At 34.6% G+C, this 27,129-nt stretch overlaps 1 protein-coding gene across 5 annotated transcripts in view; it reads right to left on the reverse strand.

Annotated features, from left to right (window-relative positions):
- Diaph2 (diaphanous related formin 2) overlaps nucleotides 1-27,129 on the reverse strand; it is an 835,758-nt gene that overhangs the window by 621,275 nt on the left and 187,354 nt on the right. For all 5 annotated transcript variants that reach the window (XM_029553627.1, XM_029553629.1, XM_029553628.1 and 2 more), the window contains 2 exons: nucleotides 722-796; nucleotides 570-639 (listed from right to left, as the gene is read on the reverse strand). In XM_029553627.1, coding sequence (XP_029409487.1) covers nucleotides 570-639; nucleotides 722-796 — 145 coding nt within the window. The remainder of the gene's footprint in view (nucleotides 1-569; nucleotides 640-721; nucleotides 797-27,129) is intronic.

Consider the following 27,129-nt stretch of genomic DNA (forward strand, 5'->3'; position numbering starts at 1 on the left):
TAATTAGTTAAACTTATTTTATGTGTAGGTCTATAAAGCATATCATTTATAAAACAAAAAGGTCTGAATTACACACAGTATTTTGTAATGTAACTGGTATTATACATCTACCAAAAACATGCTGTTTCACAGATTCCTTTTATACAAGTTAAATTACTGGAATTAATTAAACATAAACAAAAGAGAAATTGTAACCTTATAACATTCTTACAAAAGAAATCAAACCATACTCTTATCCCTGAATTTTGTTCTTCAGTGTAATATAACTTCTCCGTATGAAAATTATATTCAACTTATCATACTGAAATTTTTGTGACAACACAAAAGAATGAATTAATTAATTTGAGAAAGAAACTCATATTGTTTGTGTAGCTGCAAAACCTTCCAACAAATATTGTGTGGAATAAAGTCTATTTTACATAACATTTAAATAGAACTTATGATGATCTGCATTATATAGACACTTTTAGAATTAGAATAAGTACCCGCTGTTTTATCTGTCTCATACTTTGATACCATCATGAAAATTCTTCCCTTTTGTAATGGAGGGAGAAATAATCACCATTTACCTTATTATTCATAAATGCTTTCAGGCACTGAATAAGTTTATACTGATTCTTCTTGTCGATATTTTCTTGCCTAAGTAGATAAGGAAAAAGAAATATTATGCTATGCTTAAAATTTTATATGTGGATTAAATATTCTAAATGTTTGCTCTTACTGTTTTTTGTCCAGAAGCTTTTCCAGCAAATCCAATAAGAGTCCAAGACCTTCATGGCCAAAGTTGTTAACCCAACTAAGAAATAAAAAGAGGATATAAGTAATTTAATACACTAAATACATCATGTGATAAAAATACAATGTTTTCAAATATTGAAATATTTGATAATCCTGCCTTAATACTTGTTATAATTTTTCAATTGTTTTATTTTCCCTCTGATTCAAGGTCTGAATCTATGTAGATGACCTTAAGATCCTGACCTAAATCCCAGACTTCTTTTCACACTTTCCTTCCTCATTACACAGCACTGCATTAGATTATTCACCAGCACTACATACTTAAGCCTGAATTTGTGAGCTGAATTTATCTTCCTATATTTTTACTCCCCTAACCCAACTCCTCCTCCCCTCTTCAGCATTCTCTCAATAACACCATTATCCTTTGACTGCCTTCAAACTTGAAATACTAGCTTCATTGTTTGACCCTCCATTCTCTTTCACCTTTTCATTTACTCTATTCAGTTTATAAAATTGTTGAACACCATCAGGGTACAAAGCATGCAAGGAACTGAGATGTAATAGGCAATAAAATTAAACCCTTATCCTCATATAGGTTACCTTCTACAAATAGGGAGATAGACAACAAAGAAGTAATCAATTATATCAGCTTCAGTGTTTTAGTGCCATGAAAGAAATAATCGTTCCTAAATGGATAAACTGCCAGGATGCTGTTTTTTAATATGAGGTCAGAGAAAATCTTTTAAAAAAATTGTTCTATTGAGCTTTTGTACATTTTATACAACAGTTCTTAATCAAATTTTGGACCCCTTCCCCACGCATGCCCCCACAACCTCTTTGATAAGATGCTATTTGAACAGACCACAAGAGGAAATGTAGATTATATCAGTAGATGGATTATAAGGAAACTGATTCTGGGGGTGTAAAATATTATCTTTGGAATGTTCCAAAACCTATGTTGAGGGACCCAAGTGACTGAGAAGGCTTGGGATAAAGCAAATTATTAAATCACATATGTGCTGGAAGGCAAGAAGGTACATGTTAGAGAGCTTAGTTTGACTTTCAAGCACCCAATCATAAATGCTCCACTTCTAGAATGCTTTCTCTAGATTCTCCTCCCTCCTTCTTATTGTCTGTGACAAAAATATCTTTTAACATTAATTACCTTTATTTTAAAACAAGAGTTTAGATTCAAAGTAGGGTCTGTACAACTTCATTTGTTGCTGTTGAACATTCTATATATAAAATTAAGTTGCATTCAACTACACTACTGAGTCCAAAATTTTCGCTGGAAGACCTAACACATTTAAATAGTTTAGCCTGATATTCTCATATACCCACAATCCACCTTGAGAATTTATACCACATGTACCAATAAAATCAGACAAATGATCATTCCTGGAGCCCTGCGTGTATTTTCTGTGTTAGCTTATTTAGTCTTTCTTCCAAGGAGGAAATAATATCATTGCTCAAAGCCTTCATGGCTCAAACCACTATTTTGAACCCTTAATAACTAGCTCTCTTGAAATCTTCCAATCATATACGAGTTCTTCTTTAAAATCCCTATATATATTCTTATAGTTTAATTTCAGACTGTGTGTTTTCTATCAAATATCTTGCTATTCCTTTTGGTTTTTAAATTTACTAGATGATATGGTTAAGAAAATAAATGTCTTGTATTGCTGAAGAATTTCATAAATTTAAATAAATAAATAAATAAATAAATAAGTAGAAACTTCTGTGAAACAGTCATTAGAAACAATACACACCTATGTTACAGCACTGGGGATAGAAACCTGGGCCTCTATACATACTAGGTAAACACTACATCACTGAGGTCTATACCCTGCCCACATATACCATTTGTTGAAATCATGTTTTTCTTTACATTCCATAGTCTTTGGTTTCTCCACTTCATACTTAAGTATATCAACATGGCAGAAGCCTACCCTTGTAAATGATAATCAGTGAGAGTCACAGAATTATTAAAGAAATTATGTTTTAAATGGCTGATATTCACAACCAGTCACATCCATAAAATGTAGGAAGCTCATTTCAAACAAATATGGCTTTCATTTCCACAGTGGAAAGGAAAAAAATAAATATGGAATTGTAATAATAGTCGGCAGTGAGCTAGTGTTCAACTTAGACATGTAATCATCCATTGCAATAAGCTATTTTGTATAAAGACTCTTGATAATCAGTGGAGTGGAAGGAGAAGGAGAAAAGGACATCAGTTCAAAGTATAATATACTGCATTTAATCTATCACAAAAAATTAGATATCATTAAAGAACAATCTACACTACAAAAACATTAAAATAGTAAGAATTTGAAAAAATATTGCAACAGTTATCTACCTTCTTTTAATTTATTTTAAATTTTACACATTTCATTTATAGCTAGTACTATGAAAATTATTGTGAAAACCTTTAATGGATGTAGGAAATTATTTGACACAAGGGAATGAATGATTTATATTTGTTTATCTGAGCAATGCTATGGGGACTACTACACCAGATCTGAAACTACATTACAGAGGTATAGTCATAAAAACAGCATGGTATTGGCACAAAATAGACACATAAATCAATGGAAACAAGGAAGAAAGTGAAAAAATACCAAGAGTGGGAGAAAATCTTCACGAGTGACACATATAGCACAGGTTTAACATTGACACTATATAAAGAATTCAAAAAACAAAGAATCAAGAAAACAAACGACCCAATTAAAAGATGGGCTGACGATCTGAACAGAGTTCTCAAAAGAAGAAATAAAAATGGCTAAGAAACATCTAAAATACCGTTCAACATCTTTAGTAATTAGGGAAATGCAAGTTAAAGCCACTTTGAGATTTCATCTTACCCCAGTCAGACTGGTAAACATCAAGAGAACAAATGATACTAAAGGCTGGCAAGGATATGGAGAAAGGGGAATGTTCATTCACTGCTGCTGGGACTGCAAACTCATGAAAACCCTATGAAAAGCAGTGTTAAGTACTCTTTCAAAAACTAACCTAACATTTTACATAGTTGTACCATTTCTTGGTGTATTGCAGAGATATTTGTACATCCGTGTTTGTTGCTGTTCTTTTCACAATAGCTAAACGATGGAAGAAGCAACCTAAGTGTCCTCAGCTGATGAATGGATAATGAAAATATGATACATTTACACAATGGAGTTCTATTCACCAGTAAAGAAAGACGAAATAATGAAATTTGCAGGTAAATGGATGGACCTAGAAACTGTTATACTAAGTGAAGTAACACAGACTCAGAAAAACAAACAACGTATGTTCTCCCTCACTTGTGTATCCTGGAACCAAATTCTTATATATGAATATATATCCTGATGTAACTGCAGGAATCAGGAAAATGGAAAGTAGGCAGGGAGGTAAAGGGAAAGAAGGAATCCATGAGAGAAAAATAGTAGGAGACAGGTGTTATTAAAGGAGAAATGTGCAAAATGGGGGTACTTAAATGGAAAGGATAGAAGGAGGGATACACAAAGAAATATGGAGATAAAAGGGAAAAAGGAGCTCAAGAGATGTGGGACCATAGCAGACTGGAATTATTGAGGGAAAAGGGGAAAATTGGGATACTTTAAATGGAGAGGGTGTGGAGGGTGACAGGGTGAGAGGAGAGAGAAATGATGACTAGTTAGTATATAAAACCAGAGGGAATCATATTACTCCAGAAACATACTAAAAATTACACATAAAATATCTCTACATGAGTCCATATGTATAGCTGAAGGCTACATAACAGGAAACAGTGCCAGACAGGAGAAAACTTCCTTTGAGTTATTGGCCAGAGTAGTCTAAGAGACTCCCAAAATTATACAGGCTACTGCCACAGCCCTTGATTGCCTCTCAGAACTTGAAGATGTCCTGGTTTGTTTCTCCATTGCTGTGACAAAATACTCTGACCAATCCCAACTTGGGGAGGAAAGGATTTATTTCTCTTACATCTGCCAGGTCAGTTCATCAGGGAGCCCAAGGTAGGAATTCAGGGCAGGAACCTGGAGGCAGGAGCTGAAGTACAAGCCATGGAGGAATGCTGCTTACTGGCTTGCTCCCTTGGCCCCTGCTCAGCCTGCTTTCTTATGCAACATAGGCCCCACCTGCTCAGGGGTGGCAACACCCACAGTGGTCTAGGCCCTCCCACATTACTCAACAATCAAGATGTCCCATGGACATGGCCACAGGACAGTCCAATGAAGGCAATTCCCCAATTGAGGCTCACTCAATCCAGGTATGTCAAGTTGACACTAAAGCTATCCACCACAGAAGGTAAGACCCTATTGCTCAAGACAGGACATACTTTGGACACAAGACTTGGGGCAATGGAGCTGGAACTTACCTGGAAGCCACATCTCCTGAAGGTTAGCAATCATAACTTTGGAGAGCACTATGCAAGCTGGTAAGGGAGAAAATCAATCAATGCTCCAACCCCAGCTTCAAGGCCTAATAACCACATCAATGACTGGCATAGCAAACCACATGGATGGTACTAGTGGCACTTTTAAAATGGGGATAATCAACAGCTACCTAACTGGACTTAAAACCCACTCAGTGGGAGAAAACTCATGTATACTACACTATGAACATAGCCAAATGCACATGTCTGGAGAGGTCTTAGATCTTAGAGAAAACCCCATGGTTTTTACATCCCTAGGCAAATGTAGTCTCTTACTATGTGCAAAATACGGATCCTTACATTTACAGACAAGTATCCCAGTCACCACTCATTAAAGAAGCTTCTTTTTCAACAGAGACTATTACAGAGTTCGACAATTGGTTATACACAGAAATTGTCAATTGCCCAAGCCTAAGGAGCACATCTATGATGCAACTTCTACACCTAAGGCTCAGGGAACATAGAAAAAGGGATGAAGAGAACACTAATGCATCTTTCAAGTCTCATCAGTGAAGTTCCCACATGCAACAGAGTGCCAGGAACACTGGTCTCAAATGGCCAAAATGTAAAGAATAAGAGTCTACAAACTGTCGGTCCTTGAACAGGATTTGCATATTAAAATCCACTGACCCAGGTCTCAGAGACCATTGCATAAGAAGGGGTGGAATGACTGTAAGATCCAGGAAGGAGGTGCATGGCCATATGCAAATATGGTCTTACATGCTCCTGGGATCCTTCTCATTTGAACCTACAGTAATAGTGTAAGCATACATAAGACCCATGCAAACTCAAATAGACAAAAATCTAGCACAGAACTAAGGAAATGGACAGCAGGCCCCAATCCTAGTTTAAGAATTATTGGTAGCTGATTACTGTTGGATGAGGAAGAGTTGATCTTAAAAGGAGTGACTCTAGACAGGCTGACTAGACCTCCCTGGATGAACTTGCATTGAGGGGCATCTGGGGATGCTAACTTGATTCAATAGGCCTTAACATCTACAAATGTCTCACTAAAGAATTCATGATTGCTAAAGAACTCCCTTGAGTTTATATCTATAAATCAATGTCTAGAGACACAAATAAATCCCTTCATTATTTATAGCTCAGTTCATTTATGTAGGGTTAGTAGTTGCAGTCCATGTTATTATTGATTTTGAATGTCCTGAGTATCCTAATATCTACTGAATACTGCTAAAGGAAGATATCCCGAGTGCAGCTGGTTCTTGCACTCAAAATTTACATACCGAAGCACTGCAGAAACATAGGGGAAAACCATGTTATAGGGGTTCATGGCCTTTTGTCTCTTATTTTGTTTTCTTTTTATATAGGGGAATATAGTCTACAATCTAACTTTCTGAGATAATGGCATATTGACGATTTTATACAATCAATTTAAGAGTTATCCTGACATATCCCATATCCAAGCTGCTGTGGTCACTTTCAACAAATCAGGTAGAAGCAAACAAAACAAAGAAAAACAATAGCATTTCCAGCTAGAACATTTAGTCTATAAGTAAGCAAGAAGGCCAAATTAGAGATGAATAATAATAAAGAACCCCAGAAGAAACTATTAGGAATAAAAGAATTAACTCAAAACAAGACATTATTCTAAAAATACACACAAAGGCTGGCTGTATTCATTAAACAGTGCAAAATATGGCATGCTGTTCAAGAAGTTAAAAATTAAAGATCATTTGCCACACTTACTCAACAATCAAGAAAATATTCCACCATCTATCAACAGACTGTGCTGTGAATCAACAAAGTTCCATGTCGAAATGAAAAAATTTTCAAAGAATACTAATGTAGATACTAATTCTAATTTTACATGTATTCTATATGAATACATGTACATATATGTATATATACATTCATACACGTGTGTGTGTCTTCTAGGAATAGTATTCCTGTTGCTTCAGCCTTCCAAGAACATGAAAGTTCAGTCCTGCATCACCAACTGGAGCTTGAAATTCTTTTTCAATTTTCATATAATCTAAGATTGAGAATCATAATTACATTCTATTTGTAATTATGAAATGTAATAATATATGTGAGATAGCAGGTTTAAGTGAATATTCATTTTTCTAAAGCAATAAAAATCAAAATTGTAAATATTCTCTGACTATTCTATTTCAAAGTATAATATGAAGTTTAGGTATAAATAATTTCAAGACTAATAGAACTTTTTGCCATTTAATGAAAAGCAATTTGTGAAATATGTAGAACACTCCATTTTAACACATACTAGACACCATATGATTTGGTTGTTGATGTTGACTTGCTAAACTGAGACTTCAACTTTTAACTATTTGGGCACTACATTATATCAGTAGTTACAAATTATTATTCAAGCATTTGGAGATATTTAATTCTAACAAAATTTATTGCTAATAATTCAAATAAGAAAAACCATGAAATATACTTAGGGGTGTAAGAGTCTGGAGAGAGGGGAGTGAGAGAATGTTTATAGTTTACACACAACCCTGAAGGTCAGAAATATACCAAAATACATTAAACCTTTACCTCAAGTTTTCAAAACTTCTTAGATCACTATTTTAAAAGAACCTACTAATATTGATAAATATGATCCAAAGAAAGAAAATCTTGGGGATGGAGAGATGGCGCTGTGGTTAAGGGCATTGAATGCTCTTACAGATGACCCGGGTTCAAATCACAGTACCCACATGGTGACTAACAACTGTCCATAACTCCAGTTCCAGGACAACCCAATTCCCTCTTCTGACCTCTGTGGGCACTGCACAATATGGGAGCACTTACATACATTCAGGCAATACACTCATACATACAAAAATAAAATTAATTATATATTAAAAAAGAAAATCTTCGACTAAATGAAATAAATAATTCATTTAACTCTAAATCCAAGAAAAGGAAAGATTCTCCCACCTCTAGCTCTTGGGGGGGGGCAAGAAAAACACTCTATAAATAAAGCTATTCTATTAAAGGAGAAAATGAATTTTGGTCTCTCACAGATAAACATAAAGGACAATCCTTAAGATTCACAAAAACTCAATGCTTTATTCACCAATTTGATATCCAGAATTAGTTCTATAAAATTTCAGGTAAATATAATCTAAATATTTGGTGGAGAGAGGAATCCACCACGTTATAAAACACATACAAACATAACAGAACATATGGATGACACATCCATTTTTTATTAGATTGTCCAGATTTATGACTACCTTTCAAAAGTGAAAGCTAAAATTAGAAAGTTCTACACAAAGTCCTATAAGCTATAAAGACAACTGGTCTCAAGTGAAGAAATCCAATATTAGTCATGTCATCCATTTATCACTATTTGTGCAGTACTAAAGGCTAGTATAGAAGGTTATGTGTTCTGTACAAAAGATTTTATTTCTTTCTAATGGTGTTCTGTTCCCATGTGCAATCTCATGTTACAACCCAAATCACCAGAAGATCAAATAAAATGAATGATAGTTCAAAGATTCTTGGGAAAATCAGATAGTTAAAAATTACAACACATGAAACAGTTAATTCAAAGAACTTAAAGACTTAAAATATTATAAATGTCATGTTTTGAAATTTTACATGAAATCATCTCATTTTAATACCAATATGTCTGACACAGTGTTTCTCAGTGTAATTGTAACTGAACCTATGTCATATGTGCTTGAGCAAAGTAAAAAAAAAAAAAGCCCCAAGAGAATCACTAAGGCCAAGGTTTAACCCATCAAAACAATGTTGAATATTCAGTCCATGAATCAACATCCCAAAACAGTAGTGAAGAAAACTTCATTGCTTTAACAACTTTAAAGGGTGATTTGTTCAGCTAAATTAACTTTGTAATAGTTCCTCTATCAACATATACATCCACTAGAAGAAAGAAAATGAGAGAAAAATCAGAAGGCATGTGTATGTCCTACGACTGACTGGATCTAAATCAAATAAAAACACTTACATGCACCCATGTTTCTCTACATAAAAGTAAATACAGTATCATGAAGCATTTGAATGTCCTTGAAATGATTCACAGTGGTAGATTAATGCATGAACAATCTCTGACAAACTATAAAAAACCTATTTGATTTAATACTGCCATTTCCAAAATATGTGCATAAGCCTTTGACTCATGACACTTGTTTACTGCTTTTTTTCACCTGATTCACAAAAGGTAGAATGTGCCAATTTTCCTGCTTTGCTTCTGAGAGGTTGTGGCATTCTATCTTTCTCTCTGGATGCATTTATTTTCTTTATCAGTTTCACTGGAAAGATCCTGCTATGCTTCCTGCAAGTCACATTTTTATGAGGAGGAAATGTCCACCTTTACATGTTGGTCATATTATATAAAAACAAAATTTTCTCTAAATGATTATAACAAAATTTTGTAAGCACTGAAGTTACAAAGTCTCCTTACAAAACGAATTTTATTACTTTTTTTTCCCTCGAAGCACTAAAAGTTTCTTAATCATTAAAATGAATTTCTTAAATTGTCTAAATTAGTTTAGACATAGTCTTAAGAAATAGCTTTAACCCTATCTGTTCTAAAGCCCAACAGGCAAGACAGTGAAGAATATTTTCCAACCTACCTCCCTTTAAACGTTGTTGGAAGAATTAAGATAAGTTCTTACACCATAGTAATAATGGAGGGGAGATTATTTTAAATATGAATAAAAATGAAAATAGACGCTACAATCTACAACAAATCAGGGAAAGTCAAGAGAAAATATCATTGTACATATTTAAACTAAAGCCAGACATGTTTTACATCGTAATATATTTGAAATTGTGGATATAATTATGTTAGGACACTTACCAAAGTTGATGGCTTGGTGATTAACTAGTCAAACTTATAATAAAATGCTAACTTCCATAAGAAAAATGTATTGGTTTATTTTTCTAAGCTAAGTAATATAGTGAAAATTCTATCATGTACTCCATGGGACATCCAGTTCTTTTAGCTTAGTGGAATTTTATTAAAATGGACTTACTCCAAGAAGTCACATTCCTAATCTGTAAATCCCGAAAACAAAACACATTCTACAGAGTTTATCTGTCATAAATAAAGTTCATGAATATAATCAGGAAAAGAACAATGACGTTAGCACATACTAACAGCACATAAACCTTTTGCCTAACCCAATTTGTATAATAGCCTATCTGTTTCTGTTAGGCAGTGAAAATGTAGTAAAGGAAATTTCTTGCAATGTAACAAGGGTAAGGACAGTTGAAAGATAATTGCTATTTGATGACTGTACAACAGAATGCAAAAGTTCTTTTAACCTACAAGGTACAATGCTAAAAACATGTAATTAACAACTCTAATCACGGAGTTTGATTGCCACATGGAAATAGATCAAACTAATTTAATGTTCATAGATAATTTTAGCTCAGGATATCTATACCTAAGTCTAAAAAGAACTCTTTCCTTAGGTCTTCATGGAAAATGTAAAAAGAATTTGGCAAATTCAAAAGCTATTCTCTAAGAATGTGATTTGTAAACATAGGAACTTGTATCTTTTCTGTGGTATTTTTATATTTAATTTTAAATATATTCCACTTAAAACAGAAAGTTACTGCGAAGATTATCTATTTCTCCCTTCACATATATGGTTAAATGCAATTGTATCTATTATTCTTCTTGAAAACGATAGTCTGTATATATTTAGAGCATACACATGACACCTTCATATAGCTGTTCACTGTGGAGTGCCTATACCAAATGAAGTAATAGATGCATTTCTCATAGCCTCATTTTTCTCCCGTGATGAAAACACTTAAAGTACACATTCTTAGCAATTTTCAAGGGGACAATATACTACTACTTACCGTAGTCACTATATGTACATGAGATATCTTAAGTTTATTCTTATTCACCAAAATTTTTACTTTCCTTTGAACAATATAAATATAATAATGCAATCAATTTCAATGAAACTTTTCAAAGCAATCTTGAATACAGAATATTTAAAATCCCTAATAATCAGACATTTAGCAATCTGGGAGCCTTAGAGGCTTCTGTGAGAGATATTAAATTAAATTTCATCTTCATTTTTATTTATCACAAAGAAATAAGCCATCTTTTTACAAGGAATGTAAACTTTAAAAAAACTAGTATATATATGACAGAAGAAAATTTTACAGGACTGAATATAAAGTCACCATGAAAGAGATTTTAGCCTTTAGTATATTCAACCTGGATTAGGTTTATCATAAGAAAAAAACAGAAATGTAACAGCTCCTAAAAGATATGATTTTCTACTTAATACATCCTTCAGGGCATATAAATTATCCTTAAAAAGAACTATACTGTTTTAAATATTTTTAGTCTTCTTCAAAATGCTAATGAAATTTAGGAAGGGGTGCTATGGGGAACAAACACCAAGAGGCAGTCTACCACTGAATGACAGCTCTTTTCTTTGTTATTTAAGACAAGGTCTCGGGCTGGCCTGGAACTCGCTATGTAGGCCATGTCAGCCTCCAACTCATATTCCTCTTCTTTCAGTGTTCTGAATGCCAGGCTTATAGGTTTAGACCACCATGTCAATCATGTTAATAATTTTTCCCCCTTTGGCACAGTTTAAAGCCAAAATAAACTATGAATATTTAAAATTAACAACCAAAGTTAGTCCTCATTTACAAATAATCTTCTGCAAAAGAATGCATACTGAAAACAGCAGCTCTACTGATTGTAAAATAAAATAAGCTACTCCATTTCACAGATAAAGATACCAACGAGTCCATTTAATGGTTTGTCTTAGGCCACAGGATATCTAATAGTAAAAACGTAATCAGAATATAGCAATTTTCAGTTCTGATCTGCCTCCGTTTCAACTCTATTATCAACTAACATAAAAATCATCAGTTAAGCCAGTTTTGCTAACGGGCCTGTAATTTAACACACTCTGTAGGACAAGGTAGGAGGATTACAATTTTGAGACCAGTCTGGGTTACAGAATGAGTTAAAGGCCAGCTTGGACAATTTAGTCAGACTATGTCTCAAAAAAAATTTTTAATGGCCCCTGATATAGGCCAGTGTATAAGGTTCAATCTCCAGTAAGCCAAAAATAATGACCAATTAGTAGATACCAGTTTTTCTGGTTATTTTCTTTTCATGAATGAACATCAGTTAAAAATTTTTCTTAATATTCAATAATAGCTGGGATGGAGAGATGTCTCAGCAGTTTAAGAGCACTGACTGCTGTAGCAGAGGACAAGGCCTTGAATCCCAGCACCCAGAGAGCAGGTAACTCCAGTTCCAGGGCTTCCAACATCCTCTTCTGACCTCCATGGGCATCGCAAGACACAGATGCACTCATGCACACGCAGGCAATACACTCATACACATAAAATAAAAATAACAAATAAAATATTTTTTAAAAAGAAAAAAATCACCAATGGCTACATTTTAATTAAAAAGCACTACCAGGGAATATCTATTTTTCTTTTTAATTATTCATTTTAAGTTTCATCGTAAAGGCAAGGAAAACTTTAGATAATAAAAATATTAGAAATATCCAAAAATATTTTGTTATGCACTTTTATAATCACAGCACTTAAGACATCCTTTATATTGATGACTCAGAAAATCCTGATTTGAAATATCAATGGTCTTTGCTGAATTTGTTCTTGTTCATCAATTTAAACTCATCTACAGCTGCCTATTTTTAACTCTTAAGCTCATGTAAAAGGAAAAGAAAATCATGAAGGTGAATATTTGAGTGAATATGTGGTCATCATTAACACACCAGATTTCAACATATGAATTTTCATTATTTGTATAAAAGTAATACATTCAACCAGCAGTTAAAGAAAAGGAATGATTTCTAATGTTCTATAACAAAATTAGAGAATAACTGACAACAGTTATATATTTCATAAAAGCTAGTGGAGAGCATTTTAATGTCCCCAACACAAATATTAAATGTTTAGATTGCCTTATCTTTCCATTACTTTGATATGATCATTACACATTTCATACATGTACTGAAATGTCACATGGTATCTGATAAATATGAATTTCATGGTCAATTAGAATTTAGAAAAAAATAGCAGATAACTAAATTAACGAAAACCCGACAAACAACTGATCACAACACATCCTAATTTCTGTTCATAGGAGAAAACAATGATGAATAAGTAAACTGATGGAGTATTTTTAAAGTATAAAGTATATCATAAGTTCAAAGAATATGTCAAGGCTGATATCACACTCCACTTGCATTTAAAATATTATTCCATTTTAATCTATGCTCATAACATTGGGAACTAAGACAATACAAATTTCTTAAACATTTCCTATAGGAAATAAAAATTAACATTTAATACATACTTAGTTCTGTGTCTATTTCGAGGGAATCATTCTCAGAAAAATGTTAATTCACTTAGGGAAATTTATAACATAATTTCTTGTCTGTTTACAGAATTCCAGATTTCAATAGTTTATAATAAATGAATGTTGAATATACAGATTTAAGAAAGGCTCTCCATGAAATATGGAGAGGTGGAGACAATCTGAATAGTTTTTATCAACATTGGATTTCGTACAATAGATGCAACATCTAGAAAGTGAGTTGATTTGAGATGAAAGAAACCTGCAATATTACATCCACATTATTGACTACAAAACTACCTCACTTGAAGCTTGTTTACATGTAAAACAACACTATAGCATTATACTTTTCTCTATATTTTACCTATATGGAGTCCAACTGATGAAGATTGTAGGGTTAAAACTGCTGGATGTGAAAGGCTATACCCAGACTGCTTTGGTGGCCAGATGTGAGATCTTCCCAAATTAGCTGTCCATTATCAAACAGCACTCAAAACATCTGGGGTCATAGAGCAACTACTGTTATCTAGTACACATGGATCTCCTTTCAATCAACCACACAGAGTACCTGCTCTCCAGGTGCTAGTCAGCATCTTAATTGTCAGCTATCCAGCTCCTATCAAAAGTCCAGCTGAGATGATAGATATGCCAGGCAGAGAGCCTCAGGGGCATATCCCAAGCACAATACACCTTGGTAGTAGGTTAGAATACCTGAAAGCCATGAACTAGTATGATTATCCAAGGTCTGTGGAAAATAATAATGACGTGACTTTTTTCTCTTTAAGTCATGGCCCAGTATAGGAAATGGACATTCATAGTGATCTTCTGTAATTGATGAAAATATATCAAGGAGTCATTCAATTGTGTTGTACAATATTCCTCATTTTCAAAGATCCACAAAATAAAATTCTCTAGGTACAGATTTAGAAAGAATGCCCTCTTCACTTAAAAAAAAAAAGAATGCACTATCATTTGTAAAGTAAAAGTCCTGTCTTGCAAATACATTGTCCCTGTGAGGTTTAGATACAAAGAACTTATGCTCAGAACATTATCTAGCAATGTACTGGACTTTTGAAAATAAACCACTTTCTACCTTTGTTTAATTAGAGCTGGTATTTTTAGATCTTTCTTAATATGGCAATGGGATCTCTGTATTTCCTGTATTTGTAAGCTGTAATTATGCCCTGAATTGTCAAACCACTTTTGTAATAGACCCATAATGATTAGGGAACTATATCAAAACTCTAGTATGTGTTTGTGCTGGTTAAATTTGTCAACTTGACACAGAAGAGTCACCACAACTGAGAAATTGCCTTCATAATACTGGCCTGTTGGCATGTTTGTGGGGCACTATCTTAATTACTAATTGATATGGGAAGGTCCAGCCCACTGTGGATGGTGCCATCTCTGGGCAATGTAAGAAAAGTATGTGAGCAGGACAGGAAGAGCAACGCAGTAAGCGCCTTCCTTCATGACCTCCACTTTTGACAAATAAGTCAAGTGAAACTTTTCCTTCCCCAAGTTGCTTTTGGTGAGGATTTAATAACAGCAAGAGAAACAAAAATACAAACGTGTTCAAGAATTTAAGATAAATTGATTCGTATAACTTTAAAGTAGTTCAAATTGTACACATTTATTATTTTCTCCCAATACAAATTCTAATATATATAAAATGCAATAAATGTACAAAATTATTTCTAGCTAGTAAGTAGTTAATGTGCTATAAAGATATCCATGTAGTGTGCAAAGACTTGCTGCTAGATATTACATACCTTTACAACGCTATGTCTAGTTACAAATTTCTAACCATTTTAGATGACTATTGTATATACATTAATATACAATTTAAATTAAAAACATCCATGGCCATCATGGAACTTCCATATGTTATATGAAACATAAAATAAATGCCATGAACCACTATTTATCTTAATGTTAGCTTCCCCACTAAAACAATCCTACAAAAGCTTGGTCACCATTTAATGTGCCTAATTATTATTTTTGTTTATTATTTTTATTCATATGAGAGTATTGTCTGCATGAATGTGAGTGCACACATGTCGTGCATTGCCTATGGAGGTCAGAAGACAGCATCAAATACCCTGGAACCAGAGTTACCGATTGTTGTTAGCTGCCATGTGGGTGCTGGGAACTGAACCCGGGTCCTCTGCAAGAGCAGTTAGTATTCTTAACCACTGAGTTATCTCTCCATCCCCAACGCAGAATTATTGTTAAAGTTAATATATGATGTAGTTTCCTTCTATTATAAGGCAGAATGTTGGATGTGCCTAAGTCAAAATTGGACCTTTAAGGAAATAAATGGCGATTTAAAATTTAAGTTCCCTTAACATTTATAGTAGCAGTTTAGTCAAATGAACTTGTATATGGTGGATCACAACTTATATATTTAATCAAAATTTTAAAAGAATGCATTTAAGTAGATATAACTACAGTGATTGCAGCATTTTCTATTCTATGTGAAAAAGCACTACTGTATTCTAAAACAATTCATGTACCAGAAAGTTAAAGCAAACAAATTCAAAATGTCAATGTTAAAAAAAATACTTTAATATTATTGTACATGATGTTGCTTTCTAAGATGTGCTTACAATTTGAAATCCAGTTTATATTTCTACATAATAAACACTAGCTCCATTATTTCATTTTTCATGGGTAAACCTTCAAAATATTCTAGTGGCATTGATATGAACCTTTATATTAATAGTTTCAGTAAATTAATTGTTTAAGTAATGTTTGCTGCTTTGCCAAGCTTTTAATAAGTTGAATGCAGACTGTTTAAAGAGTTATTAGCACTCATAATTGAGAAAGTTCTTCTATCACTAATTTTTGGCACTGTCAAGATTCAGCTATTTTCATTATAATGATTTGGTTAAAATGCGTATTTGCTAATATGCTAGAAAATGTTTATATCAAAATGGAAGAAATATCAAGGAAAAATACTTTAGCGGTAACACAAATAACTGCATATTTAGAAACTTTAAATGATCATGTTTTTCGCCTTTTTTTCCCCCCTTTGGTCTCTTTGAGACAGGGTCTCCCTGTAGCCCCAGTTGTCCTGGAACTCACTATGTAGACCAGGCTGGCCTTGAACTCAGAGATCCTCCTGCCTCTGCCTCCCAAGTGCTGGGACTACAGGCATGCGCCACCATGCCTAGCCTTCTCCCTTTTTAAAAGACAATTTGTGGAACTATTAACTAGGGAAACTACAGCTACAGGAAGTGAGTAGACATTTTGCCATGGGTTTTGCAGAAAACTAGATGCTAAGAAAAGCAGAAGGCAAATTTCTAAGTGTGGTAAAAATACCCCCCCTAAGGGGGAAGCTATTTAAACAAAAATTTTAAAAAGAATTCAGTGCCATCATCATTTGGTTATACTAGTCTTTTGTATATTTTTAATTTATTCTCTGAGAATTTCATGTATGTATACAATGTATTTTGATCAGATCTGCCCTTATTTTCCCTCTTCCGACTTCCATCAGACTCTCCTTAAAATATCTCCCATCCATCTAAATGTCCATTTCTTTGTTTCTTATATTGCACTGAGTTCAATTAATGCTGCACATGTGTAAAGAGTGTAGGGCCATCCACTGGAATATGGCAAACCTACTATTGGGCACATCTCTCAAGAAAACTGAGTCTCCCTCTCCCGGGTCTCTATAAATTGTCAATAGTTCCTCAGCTCAGGGAGAGGCATTACTCATCAAGCTAGAATTTAGACTGCCTTGACCTTGGACACACACGAACAGGAAATGTGAATTAATGAATGACAGCATTTCACAGCACATCACCCATTCCACCAGCTATTACATTTATACTATACTTCAAAACAGTATTTGTTTTTGTCATGTGTTGAGGATCTTTACTTGACAATGATTTATTGCTACACATTTCCTTGGATCTTCAAAAAATGTATTGCACATCTTTAATCACAGCACTCAGGAAGCAGAGCCAAGTAGATCTCTGAGTCAGAGGCAATCCTGGTCTACCTAGAGCATTCCAGTTCCATCAGGGCTACAGAGTGAGACCCTGTCTTAAAACAAACAAACAAAAAACTGCTATGCTTTGATGGTGAAGAAAAAATTTGAAATGGCATTGCTTCCTTTCTTTCACAACCTTTATTAAAGGCATATGAATACAACTCTATAAATAATGGACTTCTCATTACAAATCATATATACACCATGGTATTTGCAAGGTCTGATGCAATTTGTGATGGCAGATTGGGAAATATTGTCAAAGCATATAGATTTTTAGTGTGTTAAATAAGTTTGTAAACATTCCATTTCAGTAATTCACCATGCAACTGTAAAAACACTATTGTGTAAAGCATGCGATGCTGTCTGTAGCTTATGAATATGAATCAAATCAAACCCGTAAGCTTCATTCCTATATGGAAGAAGTTAACTTCATTCTTTTGCTCTGATTGTAGCTAAAAATGCATGGCCACAAAACAGTGACAGATTAATCCAAATTTATTGTACTTCTTGGAGAAGCAGAGGTTGTTATTGAAGATGGGCCAATATCGGCATCAAATCACACTGTTTCATTTATAAATTAAAGAATATCAGCCATCATGGAACAAATAAGAGGGAAAGTGGGTCCTTTCCCCAGAGAAGAAGCTTTAAATAAGGAGAGGGAACAGATGAGGATGCACTGATTACAGAGCATGGGCAGGTACAGATCAATGCATACAGCAGAAAATACACTTTGATGGAATGTATATGAAAAGAATGGCCTGTGATATGGCCATCTAATGATATTTGATATAAGAGAATTTGAAATCTTTGTCTTTAGCAGAAAATAATATAATAAAATTATTTTTGTAGCATTTTGTCATCAGTGATTAAATATTATATGCGTTTGAAATTCATGTCTCAGTTAAATATTGCAAAACCAGTGTGTGTGTGTGTGTGTGTGTGTGTGTGTGTGTGTGTGTGTGTGTAATTTAATAAACAGGCAGTTGTGTGCTGTGGGACACAGGTGCTGGGACAGAACTTTGGTCCCCTGGAAGGGCAGCAAGTACTTTATGCCTGTGGTAAGAACAGTAATATGCCTAGCCTCACTTGAATATTAGGAACAATAAATAATGATGTGATAGAGATTTAGAATCTTGTTTCTTCAATACTTAAAGAAAAAAATGTCTGAGGCATGGAGAAATGGTTCAGCAGTTAAGAGCACTTATTGCTCTTGTAGAGAAGCTGGACCAATTGGCTACCCCCACATGGAAGGTAACAATGAACTAGAACAGTTCCAATGGATCTGACATGGGCATTCATACACATAAAATAAAAATGAATAATTTTTAAATGCCTGGATTCATTAAATACATTTCTAAATACAGGAAATATTGAAGTGCTAAAAAAAATCTCTAACTTTTAGGAGGAATGATTACCTAACTTTGTAAAAAAATCTCTAGACAAGGGTCTAATTCTAACACCCAGGTTACTAAGATTTGAAACAAACAAGAGAATATGTTTTATAGGTATAAAGCTTCAATCTCATTTACATATAAAGAAACTGAGAAGTAAGGCAGTCCACTGACTGGACGAAGTTGATCATAGAAAGTGAGATTAGGTAACAAGAATCATGTCTCAAAACTAGTATGCAAGTATAACACTATGATAAAATAAGCTGCCTATCAAAAAGCAGTAATACAAAGTTTGCTTCTTGAGAACAAGGCAAAATATGAGTTTTTGTATATTTTCAATCAATTTTTGTGTATTTTATACACAACATATTAATCATCTTTATACTCCCTTCCCCACTGGCATCCTGGATAGTCCTCCATGCATTGTGTCACTTAAGTTAAGGCCTACTGAGGCAAGTTAGTGTCTGCAGACTTACCTTAGTGCAAGTTCATCCACTGTGGTCTAGTCTGCCTATCTAGAGTCACTCCTTTAAAGAAGATCAGTTCTTCCTCACCCAGCAGTAATCAGCTGCCCAATAGTTCTTCGGCTAAGATTGGGAACTGCTGCCCATTTCCACAGTTCCATGTGGGTGCTGGGAATCGAACCCAGGTCTTCTGGAACAGCAGTCAGGGCTCTTAACCACTGAGCTATCTCTACATTCCCTACACATTTATTTAAAAATCAATGCTAAACTTTACTGTGAAATCTAAAGAGGAGAATAAAATAAACTGCATCTTCAGAACTTACTTAATCAAATTACTTAACACAGTTTTTGGTTTTATAAATGAATATGGCTCAACTCAAACCCGTAAGTTTCAAAACTTACTTAATCAACTAACTTAACATGGTTAAGTACTACCAACAGTGTTACACGCCTGGAAGAAACCACACTTATACTGTGAGTGTGAATGACAGAAAAAAATGCTCAGAACAATAAAGTTATTGTTATTTTAGGGAAGGAAAACTGAAATATGAGGTGATGAATAGGGGACTTACGTTTTTACCTCCCTTCCCAAACAGTGACATTATCTTTTATTTACTTTTTGTACCCCAACTCCTTTCCTTGATTTTTAATAAGTTAGTCATTTTGAAGGACATTCACTTCAAAGTGCCATCCTCTCCACTTTTTCATATGAATCGGTTTGCTTAAAAGAAAACAGAGATGCTGTCCCCAGGAAGTCAGAACAAGATCTACTTTCAAGAAGGAAAGAAATGAAAATGTTCTCTGGAGCACACTGTCCAATCTGTGAATTTTCCAACCACTGTTTTTCACTATAAACTCTTAAGGCCATAAAGTCCTTCATATTGTCTGAGCTCTCCAAAATGGGTGGTTTGAAATGGAAAGCTTTTGGTCCCCTTTTCCTAAGGCCTCACATGGAATACACTTGTTTCTTTCTGCAAGCTTATATATTCCAGGATTTCCTTCAAACAGAAATGATTGTGGACTTCAGATTAAGGTAAAAATGGCAGGCTTTGAATTTGATGGTCCTTATTGTATTTTTTATTCATTGATTTTCTTTTCATTGAGAAGCATGTTGAGTATTCCCTTAATAGGAAAAACTTATTTTGGACAAGATTCAAATGATAACTAAGGGGCCAAGAAAGACCACTGTATATAGGTAGCTTACCAGAATCCAAGTGTCTGTTGATCACACACAAACACACAGACACACACACAGACACGTATGTATGTATGTATGTATGTATGTATGTATACAACCAGGCACATTACAGAAATTCTGCTTCAACGAGTGCTTTCATTTCTCCAACTTGTCATACCATGAGTCATATGGCACAATATACTTATATATGATGGAACAACATAATCTACCTCAAGGTATTCTCCATGCAGTATCTTTAAAGTAGGTGTAAAGATGGTTACCTACAAAGCTCATAAACACTTTATCAGGAATGTTCTTCATAGCCACCTTCACAGGGATCAATCCTAGGTAAATAAACTGTGGCCCACATGTTGATACCTGTCCCTAGCCAAGTAAAGACAGTGTGGCTAACTGAATGAGTAATGTCCCCCATAGGCTCACATATTTGAATATGAGACCCCAGTTGGTAGAGGTTTAAGAGGTGTGGCCTTGATATGAGAAGAACATCACTCTGGCAGGCTTTTAAAACACAACAACAGGAAAGAAACTAATATGGACCCATTTGATTAGAGACTGGGGCTTGGCCCATAGTGTGACAAGTGTTGATCCCGGCATATTTGCTATGGTGACAAGGTGTGAAAAACTTTGCCTAAGCTGAAGAACATGGGAACCAAAGACTGTCCTTTAGCAATATGAACTTGGCAATACCAAGATCATGTAGTTAATATTAGACAAATAAGATGATACTTAGAGACTCCATCTCAATATTTGAACCTCAGAGCAACCTGCCATGAATATCTGCAGCTGAGAGAAGGAAGGCTCATGTGAAAATGACTGGATTCCAGTACTACCTTGGAATGGCTAATAACCCACCATCTCAGCTTCCCTGAGGCACACTTCATTCAGCTTTTCCTGGAATTCCTGTGAGAATTAAATCTTCTTTATTAGAAGGGCCAACCAGGTTTCTCTGATTGTATCCAGTTATCCACTAAAATTATAGGTCAAACCATGTATGACCAATATTATCCCAGCTTCCTCAGAGTACACTGCTTCCTACACTCCTTGATATCAGTGAATACACCACGCACACCAATTCCAGCATTTGCTCTTGTTGTGTCCTATTTCTGTTTAGTCTACATTTGATTAAATAACTATCTGACAGGCTTCCTTTATAGTCTCCTCAAAAGACATTAAAATCAGAAAGACATTACTTAAACATCTGATAATAAGCAGTAACACCTTTTCCACAACACATATGTTCTGAAACTTTATGTACTTAAAAGAAATGTCTGAATTCCCAAGCAAAATGGTGCAGGCATACAATACCATCAAATTGGGAAGTGGAGGCAGGAGAATTAAAAACTCAATCTTGCCAAGGCTACACTTAGTTCAAGTACAGCTAGGGGAAATTTGTGAAATCTTATATCAAAAAGTGAAAAGACATCTTAGATGTAGCTGTGTGGAACAGAACTAACCTAGCATGCATAAGATTCTAGGTTTAACCACTTATACTGCAAAAAAATGACTGGTCTTACTATATTACTTCTGTATGGATACAATTTTATATGGAACACACACATAAATCAATAAATGCAAAAAAAGGTGTAAAAAACTACTTTATTGCCAGTTTGATATGTCCAAGAAGTTCACATATAATGTTAAGTGCCATTTTTCAAAGTCCTCCATTTTAGGGCCTCTCAAAGAAAAATAACTCAGTGTAAAAAATGAATTTTTGTTAACCATTTAATATCAAATTTTTATAAATATCATGAGATTTGAATGACTAGAGACATTACATACAATTTTTTCATAAGCAGAGAGAAGTCCAAAATTGAATTAAACAGAGCTGTATGTGTTCAATTGAAAAATAGGCTTTTTAGTGCAGGAATACATGTACACTTGATATATTATAATTCCATAAATGGATGCACTTAATTAGAGATATACAATTGCAGCTGATTTGTAATCTGTGAAAACACAAACCTAATTAGTGCAATGTCACCAAAAATTTATAATAGACAAATGGCTATGATAGAAAAAAAAAAAAGAAATGTTGGCAAGGAGATGGAAAAAGGAGAACTTTTATCCATTGCAGGAGGGAGTGAAAATTGGCGTAGCCACTATGGAAATTAGTGTGGAGATTCCTCCAAAAGCTAGAAAGTGATCTACCATTTAAGCCAGCCATAGCACTCTTGGGCATATATCCAAAAGACTATACCCTACTATAGTAATACCTCTACATCCATATTCATTCATGACCTTTTCAAAACAGCCAGAAATTGGAAACAACCTAGACGTCCATCTACTGATGAATGGATAATGAAAGTGTGACACACATACACAATGGAATATTATTCAGCTCTTAACAAAAAAGAAATTATGAAACTCACCAGTAAATGGACAGAACTGGAAGCAATCATCCTGAGTGAGGTACCGTAGACTCAGAAAAACAAATGTCACATGTTCTCTCTCATAGCTGGATGCAAGCTTTGAAATTTTAGATAAGCATCATTCAATTTGAAAATACGGAGAGTACAAAAAAATATGTGACAATGTGTATGTGTGTGCATGAGGGGGTGCCTTACTTGTAGGAGGTGAAGAATGCAGTTACATAAAGCTGGAAAGAGCAGCATCAGAGTCGGAAGCATTAAATGGGGTGGAGATAAGTAACAATAAAGGCCTTCAGAAAAGCCTTAGGGAAACCTATCTGAACATGAGTGCATGTGTATACCTGAAGGCTATATAACTAGAAGCACAGTGCCAGAGAGGAGAAACCTCCCTTCGAGTTGTTGGTCAAGGTAGTTCGAGAGACTCTCAAAATAACACAGGCTATTGCCACCGCCCTTGGTAACCTCCCAGAATTTGAAGGTAAGATCCTACTGTTTAAGACAGAACATATTCGGATAGAGGATTTGGAGCAATGGAGCTGGAAATGACATGGAAATCTCCTCCATGAAGACTAGCTCTCATAATTCCTCTAAATCCTAATAACCATAATGACTGGTATGGCAAACTACCTCTATTGATATGGGGGGGGTAATCAATAGCTACTTAATTGGACTTAAAGCCCTCTCAATGGGAGAGAACTCATCTGTGGCACTGTAAATATAGCCAAATATACATGCTAGAAACCTCACAGATCTTAGAGAAAACCCTACCTCACCATATTCCCAAACAAATGCAATTTTTTTATTATTTATTTTATTTAATGTGTATCTGTGGTTTCCTTGCATGTATGTAAGTGCACCCATGTTGTTCAAATCCCACAGAGGCCAGAGGAGGAGATCAGATCTCCTAGAACTGAGTTTACGGATAGTTGTTAACCAACACGTAGGTGCTGGGAATTGACCTGGGGCCCTCTTCAATACTGAGGCATCCCATTAGTCACTGTGGCCCTATTTTCTTAATAAACGTCCTCCTTTCCAGTAAGAAATAAAACAAAATAAAATAATCTTAGTTATGTGACTCACACTCCCTACAATGACAAAACAAATTTTGTTTTTCTATTTTTTCCATTTTTGATTTTCAATGAAATGTGTCATTGTGTTTACTCAAGGCAGATAAATATTTCAAATTTTATTATCTTTATTTTGTAGGTATAAATTTTAGCACGTGAACATAATATGGATTAACAGCTTTGACCTAACCCTGAAAACAAAAAGTCAGTGTTTATAATACAAAGAAACTCACTTAGCCATGTACTCCTGGACATATGTCCTTAACCCCACAGGACCCTTCCCTGCTCTCCACCAAAATAGTGTATCAGTGTACGCACGCATAGTTTACCAATCAAAGTGTTGAAATCAGCTTGCTTTATCATTGTGAACAATGAGAAAAGTTGAGAGCGTGACTGACATATGCTAGGCCTAGGGAGCAAAGGTCAAGGTTATGTGATAAAGTAGTGTCCTAACTTCTATATTGCCATTTCATGCTGGAGGTACTACTTTAATAGAAGGAGCGAAGTCACTGTATGGGAGCACAATCCTGAGAAACATCTGAAAAAACAAATACTTAGCAGTTTGGGTTCATGTTTAACCTTAAAACAAATGCTGAGAGTCAGGCTGCTTTGTTAATTCAGGCATAAGTGTAATATGGCTTAAAAACACTGCATTTGGCTGTTCCATGTGAGGAAGAGGCTCTCTACTCCAATTTCACAGATTAGCAGTAGAGAAGTGCATATGCATTGTAACTAATAAATTTACTAAGAAAATGAGCTAATGTGTCACCAAAGCTAATTTATGAACTTTTAAATATTATTCAGAACTATTTTCCCTAGAATCCCAACCATGGCATGCTTGATTCCAAATCTTGGGAAAAAAAATGAATGGCCAATTTAATTATTGTTTAGTAATGGTTAAATTGAAAGAATTAATACTTTGGAATCAAACTGAAGTACATATGCAGACTTACCTAGAGAAAAATTTGGAACTTCCAAACAAATCACATCTTACAGACCTGATGCACCTTTTCTACCTAATTCTTCTGCCTTCTACCAAGTTCCATTCCCCAGGGCAATAAGCAGCTGGAAAATGCTGATAATGACAACTTTTTCTGCCCAGCATCTCGAGGCCATCCTCAAAATTTCATTATTGGCTGCTTATTTTTGTTGTAATGGTTTTTGTGTCTTCATGCTGCTATGGAATTCATTTTCCAATTAAAATAACATTTCAACATCATCTCTTTTTACCATCCTGTAGCTGATATTTTCTGTGTTCTGCATTCTCTGTTGTGGGTACTTAATCCAAGATTACATGTGGTAATTATTATCTGGTTTTGCTACTGCAGATAGCAAGACTACTAGCTGTTTTTAAAAGACGAATACATGCTAGTCTACAAATTAAAAAAAAATCTTTTGAGGGTCAAAGGGAACAATGAAAGGGTTATATACTAAAACTTCAATCCCTAAAGAAGTCAAGAGCCTCCTTAACTTATAATTATTAAAAGTTGACTGACTTTCATAACACGTGTCAGGGAATATTTACTACTGAAGTAAATATTATGAATGGTGGTTCTGCATAGTCAGGATCAAATTGACATGACAAAAAAAAGAATGGAAAAATAAAATTAAATTTAAAAATTAAGGACATATGTTGCCAAAGAGTCATAAGGTAAGATTTATTAATCCAATCAGCTCTATGTTCTTTAAGGTAGCTAATAAATAAGAATGAGACACAGGAAAACTCAGATCTTTTCAGTGAGGAAAGCGACTAAATCTTACAAGACCTATTTCCTCATGGTTGCTCGTGAGTGGAAGAAAATATAGATGTTCTGGACCATAAAACAAAGGAAGTTAAAATACGCTCATTTCTCTTAAAGTGGGTAACCATACTCTCCTAGCCTGAATTCATTTGCCCTAGATATAAAAAAAATTTTTTTTCTTTTTTTTTTTGAACTTTAAAAAAAATTACTGAGAATTTTATACATGCATATAAGGTGTTTCGGTCAAATCCATGCCCACTCCCTCCCCTCTAACTCCTCCCACATCTTTCCATCACTTTTTTTCTGACAACTTCATGTACTCTTTCTTTCTTTCTTTTTTTATTTTTTGGGGGCTTTTTTGCTGCTTTAACATTCCCCACCTCTGAAGAGGTAACCCTAAAATCTTTTAGGGATTAGATAAAAGCTCCCAAATACTTTTGACATTTATCTCTCATACTTATTAAAAAAGAAAATGAGAATGTAAAAGATGTTAAAAGGATATGGGAATGGAGATATTTTCCAAAAGAGACAGAAAAAATGAGAAAGCCTAAGTAAGTGATGAAGGTCTGTGTAAGTTTGTTATGATATATAAAGGATGATAAAAAAAAATAAGATACACAGAATCTTAAAATTTCTAAAGCCATAGTTTAGTCAACTAATTCAAGGAACAAAATATATGTCTAGTTAAGTTTTATCTGAGAACATTTGATTTTTGCACAAGATTTATCTACAAAGCACATGGTAGTTAAAAAGTACCAGACTGGTGGAACTAACCTTCTTGGATGTTTAACAGCCATACTGTGAGGCCTATACTAATCTGGTCAGAGGGACTTAAAGAACAGTGTTTTGCTTCTTGCCTTCCAAGGTCAACCAAGTGCCAGGAGACTATGGAGCATCTCTCAAAATGTCCTGTAATTGTGGTGAGTCACCTGTCCTCTTGATCAAGGAGGCCATGGAGACCCCACAAGATGGACTTGAACCAGTGAGTGTCCAGTCTACAAAGAGGAGGGTCAACACAGAGGAATCATTTCCTTCATGCTTCCAAGTGAAGCCAGCCATGGTTGAGTAGGACCTTTGACTTATCATCACATAGATGGAACTGGTAAAAGAAAGGAGCCAGGAGCTCCTTCCAAGTCCATATGACTCCCGAGGAACAGTTCCTCAAACGACCTTAACAGTAAAAATAAATTGGTTTATTTGGGCCAACTATATGGTCTTAAACATCCAAAAGGAAAGTATAACCAAAGATTAAAATGATTAGTATATTTCTTTAAGAGTTCAAGGGATTACACTACCCAGACATTAGGCTTAAATCCACATAAAATGTTACTTAGACAATTATTTCTCACTGATGATTTTGTTCCTAACCAGAAAGTGCTGCTCAGATTAAGACTTCAAATCTTGGTCTCCAGTACTGTAGCGCCCACCTGTA

This window comes from Nannospalax galili, unplaced genomic scaffold (genome assembly GCF_000622305.1).
Source record: "Nannospalax galili isolate Female #2095 unplaced genomic scaffold, S.galili_v1.0 scaffold3, whole genome shotgun sequence".
NCBI classification, from domain to species: domain Eukaryota; kingdom Metazoa; phylum Chordata; class Mammalia; order Rodentia; family Spalacidae; genus Nannospalax; species Nannospalax galili.